We start from the raw sequence: 9,211 nt of genomic DNA on the forward strand, positions 1-9,211 counted from the left end.
ATAATGCAATACTTTCCTGGATCACAAATAGTTTTATTTTTTTTAGTTTAATTTAATTTTATTTTATTGAGATGCTAAAATAATGCAATATATTACTAAGTCGTAGTTTTATTTTATTTTATTTAGTTTAATTTAATTTAATGTATTTTTATTTAATTGAGATGTTAAAATAATGCAATATAATACTGGGTTACAAAGATTCATATTTTTTTAATTTAACTTAATTTAATTTTATATTATTGAGATGTTAAAATAGTGCAATACAATACCGGTTACAAAGATTTTAATTTAATTTATTTTAATTTAATTTATTAAATATTATATTTTATTTTATTGAGATGTTAAATTAATGCAATACAATACTGGGTCACAAAGATTTTTATTTAATAAAAATTTTTTTTTAATGTTTTTATTTTATTTTATTGAGATGTTAATATAATGCAATACAATATGGGGTCACAGAGTTTTTATTATTTTATTTTAATCCTATGTTACAATAATGCAATACAATACAGGGTCACAAAATGTTTATTATTATTATTATTATTATTATTATTATTATTATTATTATTATTATGTTATTGTTAGAGGTAAAATAAAGCAGTATAATATTGGGTCATAAAATTTTTCATTTAATTTTATTACATTTTTTGTTGTTAATTTATACATTTTTTTAAGATTATAGTCATACAGTTTTTTTACTTTTATTTTATTTTGGTTATTTTTTATTTTATTGTTTTAGATGGTAAAATAAAGCAGTATGATATTGGGTCATACATTTTTTTATTGAATTTTTTGGGTTAATTTAATGTAATTACATTTTTTATGTTAAAACAAAGCAGTATGGTATTGGGTCATATCCCATGGGTTGCGGCTGGAACGGCATCCGCTGCGTAAAAAAAAAATGTGCTGGATAAGTTTGTGGTTCATTTCGCTGTGGCGACCCCAGATTAATAAAGCCGAAAAGAAAATGAATGAAATAATGAATATTGGGTCATTTTATTTTGGTTTTATTTTGTCTTACTGTTTTTAGATGGTAAAATAACACAAAATAAGACTAGGTCACAAAATTATTTACTTTAATTTATTTGATTTTATTTAAAAGATATTGCGTACTTTATATGGCATTCTAAAAACAAATAATTGATGATATTTTTTTATTGTGTTAATAAAGATTTGTGTGTGTGTGTACAGGTTGTGGGAAGACTTACACCATGCTGGGAACAGACAGAGAACCTGGCATCTACGTTCGAACATTAAACGACCTGTTCAAAGCCATTGAAGAAACCAGTGATGACATGCAGTACAGCGTCTCCATGTCCTACTTGGAGGTCAGAATTTAATGAAATGCTAAATAGATTTGGTTTTATTTGTATATTTTCATGTTGTGGCTCGTTAACTTCCCTAATGTCACTCTTCCTCCATGCAAAACAAATGCAAAATCCTTCAGTTTTAAATATAAATAAATGGTAACAGCTTAAGTGTTATGTGATAAGACAATCAACAGGCTTGTGAGGAGCGACTGAAATCCTGTGTGTTTATCAGCTCTGTTTTCATGAAGGAGGGGTAAATCTTGTCGGATTAGCGACTGTCTCAGCATCTTTGATTAGACTGATGTCGTATTGATACTAGAAAGCTTGTTCTCCCACTGAGTTGTGATTGGTTTGTCCAAAGTTTACTCAAAACAAATGCATGATCTCGGAGTCCCCACTATCATGTCCAGGCTAGGACACACGGTACCATTCAAGTACACAGAAAAAGAAAAGAACATTCAAGGTCTCTAAAAAAGGCCAGAAGTGATGTTGGAACGCGGATATTGCAGCACTTTAAATTTTATAAAGGAGAAATAACACCCTGTCAAGCTTTAAGCGTCAGACACAATAGAAATGCTGCTAGACAGACTTTGATTGACAAATTGTGCAACGAGGCTGTGGAGGAGAAATGTGAGACGGACAGAGAAAAAAAAGGAAAGAGAATTGAAGTGGTGCTGCTGTCAGCTCAAACATATGATCTCAAATGCACACGCATCACCTGTCAAAAACAGCACACAGCTATTGAGTTTGAAGGTTTAACTTGAGGCCTGGGAGATAAAAACGCTTCCTAGAGACCAAAGTTTCATGTAGACCAAAAGAGTGAGCCTTTTTGACTTAAAAGTCCTGTGAAGTGCTTTGAAAAATACATTTTTAATTCAGAGATTGATGTAATCTCAACTAAAAAATAAAGAGAGGGTGGGACATAAGCCCCTTTCACACATACAGACCTTTCCGGAACATTACCGGCAATTTTCTGGAAAGGTCTGTATGTGTGAACAGGCCCTTTTTGAAAATACCGTTAAATTCGTTCTGGCTATTTTCCGGAAAGAGAAGTTGTAACATTACCTGGAATTTGCCGGAATGTTGTGCTGTGTGAACGGAGAAGGAAGACTACCGGAAAGAGCGCGTGCACGTCTAGAACATGCTGTCGTGAGATGACTGCTTTGGCCAATCAGAACAGTCAGACGCATTCACGTCCGCGCGGTTTATGAGAATAAAAGTCTTTGAATATTTTTCCTGACACATTTAGCTGCTAGAAATTAGTTAGATAACGTTTATATGTTCATCTTAATGCCAACCGTGTAAATAATTATCGATAAGATGCTTATGATAAGCCGTTGTTAGTTTACCCTCAAGCTTTGCGGATGTCGGTGAAACAGCCCGTGAGCGCCAGCACACACACATATCATGTACATCTCGACGTGCGAAAATGTTTCTCTATATGTTTTCATCTAAGTTGTTCACAATACTGATCCATTTACAGAGTTTGTGATGTAGTCAAATGTTTACAAATACAAGCGCAGCCGTTTAGAGCTTATTTCTGGTTATTGATGTCAGAATTTACCAGTATTTTTGAATGGATGTGTGAATGCTGTTTTCCGGAAAAATCCCGTAACGTCCTCGCCTGTGTGTACAGCGGTTTTTTGAATTTACCGGTTAAGTCGTTCCGGAAATTTTATATATATTTACCGGTTTTACTGTGTGAAAGGGGCTATAGAGTATCTCCTCCCCTTAAAAAAAACAGCCAATCATGTTTTACTCTTCCAGTGAGAGCGTTAAGATCAAATGAAAAATAAATGAGAACCGTCGTAAGGGGGAGGGGCATGTCATGTACTAGAAAGCATTTGATTGGTTAAGATTTGAGGAGAAACTAAAGTATGAGGGGATGTCAAAAAGTCGTTGATCCGTTTAGGTGGAAGTGACAAACTGTAAGCTTTGGATTAGTTTTATATTGTGTAAATGTGGATTTTTGCCACTGTTTTAGAGCAGTGATTAATCGAAAAGGTGATTAATCGAAAAGTGATTAATCGGGTGATTAATCGAAAAGTAATCGACATTCAGAACCTATGATCGTTCTAATTTTTCAGATTACTTTCTCTACAGTGTGTGGAGTCACGTGACCTCGCTCTGTTAAGGCTTTCTTAAAGGCTGACATACTTCTGTGGCCACTTTGCAGCCGCATCTGACCTCTGTTTAAGGATGATGGACCCATTCTTGAGCTTTACTTTGCACTACATTGATGATGACTGGAAGCTGTGTCAGATATGCCTTGAGATGGCATATTTTCTATTACATTAAAATTGTTATTTACATTAAAATATTTGTTTACAGAAGATTCCAGAAATGCACTGTTTAAAATAATATTTACAGAATATACATTTTAATTAGAATTATTCATTTTAATTAGAAAATATATTATTCTCTGAAATAATTCTTCCAAAAGTGCAAGTTATTTGTTTTAAATAGTTAAAAAAGTGACTGTTTATTTAGACAATGTGTGTTTTATTTTCAGTTGTTCAATGTTGATGTTCAATAAATAATCAGAAATATTAGATAGTGTGATTCCTTCAATTATTTTTAAAACCAAGTAATGCACCCTTCATTAAGAAAATATGAGCATATTTAAAACTTGTCACTAAATTATAAGGTCAATAAAAATAAATAAATAAATAAAGTCGTTCATTAATTGTAATATAGTTAAAATGTTCAATTAATCCAAATTTTTATTTTAGGCCAAATCGCTCAGCCCTACTTACAACTAATAGACTAAAACTAACTTCAATTTATTATTATTATTATTATTATTTTTTATTATTATTATTATTATTATTATTATTATTATTATTATTATTATTATTATTATTATTATTATTATTATTATTGTTATTATTTCACAGGACCTTTAAACAACCATGAGGAAACATTGGAAACCATTCAAAGCATTCTAGATATCAACGTGTAGAGTTTAATGTAGAGTGAAACATTTGTTATTCTGACAAATTATATACAGTTGAAGTAAAAATTAGTAGCCCTCCTGTGAATAAATTTTTTTTAATTTTTATTTTTTAATTTATTTTTTCCCAAATTATGTTTAACAGAGCAAGGAATTTTTCACAATATTTACTATAATATTTTTTTTTTTCTGGAGAAAGTTCTATTTGTTTTATCTCAGCTAGAATAAAAGCAGATTAGAATAATTAAAAAATATATATTATATTATATTATATTATATTATATTATATTATATTATATTATATTATATTATATTATATTATATTATATTATATTATAATATACTAATCGAATTATGTGTTGTAACATGTAAAACAGGATCATGAAAGGAGCATTCAAAAAGCAACTCATGTAAACACCTTAATCATAAAATTGTCTTATTCAGATTAAGGTAAATAATTTGATTACTGATGTCCATGTAAACATAGTCAGTAATTTGCCTAATTACCCCAACCTGCCTAGTTAACCTACTTAAGCTAAGCCTTTAAAAGTCACTTGGAGCTGAATCTTGAAAAATATCTAGTAAAATATTCTGTACTGTCATTATGGCAAAGATAAAAGAAACCAGTTATTAGAAATGAGTTATTAAACTATTATGTCTTGAAATGTGTTGAAAAAAAATCTTTCCTTTAAACAGAATATATACAGAAAGACTAATAATTCAGGAGAGTTCAATTGTATATTTAGAATATGCTCATAAAACTTTATGCACTCACACACTTTTGATTTAGCTTTCAAGCTTTTGAACATACAGTTGATGTTTGACTTCTTTAGGTTAAATGGGTGTTTGGGAACTATGAGTAACTCACTCCATCCACACACAGAAAGAGCAACCTTCAGTAAACAGCACAATGCTCTCCTGTCCTCTGCTTTTCTTACACCTTCACGTTAAAGCTCCTATTTACTTTGGGCCTTTCAAACACTCAACGGTATCCTTCCCTCGAGAGACAGCCTTTTTTATTCTGTGCTTCTGTGGTTTAGGTTCAGACCTCCCGGTTCGTTTTGCCACTTTTTTTTTTTTTTTTTTGCTTTTTCCATCCACCTATATCTATAGCAGGTCTTCTAGTCTTCATCAGTCAATGGCTTCTTTTCATACTGTCAGAGTGACCCTAAAATTATCACATGCTTACTGCAGATCACAGTGACCTCAGTGACAGCAATGAAATATTACGTTCGGCACGGACTTAAATTAAGCACTTTTGAGGTAGGTGCTCAGGATGTGGCCTTGTTCTAAACCGGGTTGAATGAAGCTTATTGAAAATTTTCTGAAAAATGAAATCCCACAGTCTCAATCCCTCCACTAGCATCCTGAAAACACTGCATATAACAGTTTAAGCTGTCCATTATGGACTGAATATAACAAGCTGTTGAATTGGGGGTGAAAAGTCTGAGAAAATAATCAAATTACAATATGTTTTGATCAATATTGTGATTAATTTAATGTGGAATTTTTGCAACACTTTAATTTTCTCTAATATTCTACAAAGACAAGCAATAGATCATTATACAGTGTAATCAAAACAGTATGTTAATAGCTATCAAATGTATCTTCATAAAATAAATATTTTAGACTTAAACCATTATAATATTGGTTTACAATAAGGTTTCATTAGTTGATGAATTTAATAACATGGACTAATTATGCACAATTTTAATACAGCATTTATTAATCATTGTGCAATTTTTACTAATGCATTATTAACATCAACATTCATGCTTGTTAACGTTAGTCATGCATCATGAGTTAACATGAACTAACAATGAATACAAAATTGTTCAAAATTTAAAATTGCAGATGGCACTTCAGAGAGGTTGAGCTCTTCATATACACTACTAGCCTTTGGAGTCAGTACGTTGTTTAAATGTTTTCATAACAATAAAATGAAATTATAAAATGTTATTGCACTATAAAAGAACAGTTCAAAAGTAGCTTAGAATTTAATTTAATAATTTATTTTAGTGATTTTAAAGATTAAATTTTAGTTTAATTACTTCAGAAATCACTCTAAAATTAATTATTATTATGATTTTTTATGATTTTTTATTAATTAATTTATTGTTATTATTATTATCATTATCATTATTATTATTATTATTAATGGTAATAAAAGCAATAATGACTGGAGTAATATTTTCCTTTGAAACTACTTACAATAAAAAAGCAGTAATTTAAAATTTGACAATTTTTTTTAACAATTATTTTTTTTTTTTACATTTAATAAATGCTGCCTTGATTAACAGAATCATCTTCTTTAAAAAAAAAAAACAAATGAAACTGACCCCAAACTTTTGACCAGTAGTGTACATTAACTAACTTTAACTAACACAACCTTATTGTAAAGTGTTACCATAATTTCTCAGCTATTAGATTTAGTTTAGTCTGGTAAAATGATTGGCAATCGCCTGAATAATTTTGAATTAAATAGACTGAACTTTCTGCAAAGTCTTATGCTGATGTTAGTTAAGACTAACAAACAACATCACATCACTATTTTACATCAGCAATCATTGGTGCTTGTTGAAACGGAACAATACTGTCAAAGGAAGTGTTATTGGAAGTGAAAAGCGAACATTAATTGAAAGCCAATTACCATTCACGTTAATAGCAACTCCCTTATAACATAAATATGTTATAAGAGGACGTCTGCAGGGTCTTAAATTTCCAAAAAATAAAATTAGGCTTTAAAAAGCTTTTAATTTAGTGAAATATTGCCTTGTAGGATCTAAATTATTTTGTAACTGGTCTTAATTTTTTTTCATATAAAGCTATCCAATTAGTCATGCACTCATACAAATCACCAACAATCCAGTAAAAAGTCCCAATAGAACTTTTAATAAAACCAATATGGTTTAATTATCTTTCTTACAATAACATTTGTTTTCTATGTTTTTATAAATGATAAATGGTGAGGACACTGACCTGGACAGACTGTACATTTAGCTTTTTTATCTTTTTAAACTTATAAATCATTTTGTTAACTAGGGTTTTGTCAATTAGATTTAGAATTATTTAGATTTTTTTGATGGGCCAACTAAAAGCCATTAGAAGAAATCATTTGCATTTAACACTGTATAAATCTAAAATTTCACTATACAGTAAATGGTTTTAAAAATGCCTTAAATTTGACTTGATGAAACCTGCAGAAACCTTGATTATAGCAATATTATCACTATATTAAACTATTTAAACATTGGGCTCCCAACATGGTAAAAATATACACAGCAGAATACATTTAAGTATAGTTTTTTTTTTATCTTGTATTTAGTCCAAATATTAGAAATTTCTTAAATTAGGAAGACAGTTATTATTTCCAGACAAGTAAATAATATTGTTATGTTTTCAGAATGAATATGTTAAAATTAAGAGAGTTTTTATCTTAAAACATGCAAAATAATCCATCATTGGGGTAAGCAAAATAATCTTGTTTTTATTATTTTATCATTGGCAGCTTATTTTCCTTTTTTTTTCTTTTTGGAAAAACACTTCATTTCTACATATTATTTATGAAAACAAGACAATACTATTTACATGTCTCACATGTAATACTTCTTAATTTAACAACTAACCCAAAGACAAAACCTCTAAGAAGGAAAAGCATTTTACTACTTTAATTTTCATGTGACACGAGCACAGTGTAATCACAGCGTTTGAAATGAAATATCCACATTTGTTTTAATAGAAATTATTTTAACAATTCACTTTTAATGTTGAACACGTTTGTTAATGCCATTTTGAGGGTTCTCACCTGAAAAATGTCAAGAGATGAATGCATGTTCATGTGATAACTTTCACAATGCACCATGCTGCGCACTAATAGTCATGTTATCAAAAACCCCTCTCATATTTCACCAATTACACCAGTTGTCCTTGTGCTTGCCTTGTACTTTGCAATGGAAAGGTCACAGATTGCACTTTCTGATATTTATGCACAGCGAGTCCCCGCAGATAAAAGCATCTGTCAGATGCATGAATGTAAATGTCAAATGTGTAAATGTTCATACATAAACAATGATGCTAATCTTGAAATCTAAGCATGCTCTTTAATCTGTTGCATCCTTGTGTTGCAGATCTACAATGAGATGATAAGAGACTTGCTGAATCCGTCATCTGGGTTCCTGGACCTGAGAGAGGACTCAAAGGGAGAGATACAAGTGGCGGGAATCACAGAGGTCTCCACCATTAATGCACGAGAGGTTAGAAACATTATTAATAGGCATTTCTTTTTCTTAAAACTCTAAAAGCAAAAAAGTCAAAGCTGACTTTGACTTTGACTTTTGATGTCACAGTATCTATTTTTTGTTGTATGATATATTGTTTGTGGCTGGAAGGGCATCTACGGCGTAAAACATATCCTGGATAAGTTGGCAGTTCATTCCGCTGTGGTGACCCCAGATTAATAAAGGGACTTTATTATAAGGGGTTGTTCTTATTATATACATCATTGTTTAATGTATGATCTGTTGCTGTGGCTATCTTTGCACACAAGACGACATATTCATTGGCTTCAATTTATATTTAAATGTATTCATTTTGAGTATCCTTACTATTTACAACAATATTTTGTATGTTTTTTCTTAAATGATCAAATTAGACATTCTGTTCTGACTTATTTTTTTGTTCCTCGTTGTAAAAAATCTATGGGTAAAAGAGCTTTTATGTTTAAGGGTCCAACAGATTGGAATAATTTACCTGTGAACATTCGATCCATTACATAATGTTTACATTACATGTTTTTAGTTTTTATACGTATATATATTTATATATATATATATATATATATATATACATGTGTGTATGTATACTACTCCACCCCTCTTCTCTTCTCTTCTCTACTCTTTTTTTCTTTACTTTTACTCAACTTAATTTTATTTATTTATTTATTTAT

General features: G+C 30.1%; 1 protein-coding gene across 4 annotated transcripts in view; it reads left to right on the forward strand.

Annotated features, from left to right (window-relative positions):
- kif19 (kinesin family member 19) overlaps positions 1–9,211 on the forward strand; it is a 90,060-nt gene that overhangs the window by 58,157 nt on the left and 22,692 nt on the right. For all 4 annotated transcript variants that reach the window (XR_012388150.1, XR_012388151.1, XM_005156403.6 and 1 more), the window contains exons 5-6: positions 1,195–1,331; positions 8,394–8,519. Coding sequence is in view for 2 of the 4 variants with exons in the window: in XM_005156403.6 (XP_005156460.1) it covers positions 1,195–1,331; positions 8,394–8,519 (263 nt within the window). In the remaining 2 variants the exon portion in view is untranslated. The remainder of the gene's footprint in view (positions 1–1,194; positions 1,332–8,393; positions 8,520–9,211) is intronic.

This window comes from Danio rerio, chromosome 12, assembly GCF_049306965.1.
Source record: "Danio rerio strain Tuebingen ecotype United States chromosome 12, GRCz12tu, whole genome shotgun sequence".
NCBI classification, from domain to species: Eukaryota; Metazoa; Chordata; class Actinopteri; order Cypriniformes; family Danionidae; genus Danio; species Danio rerio.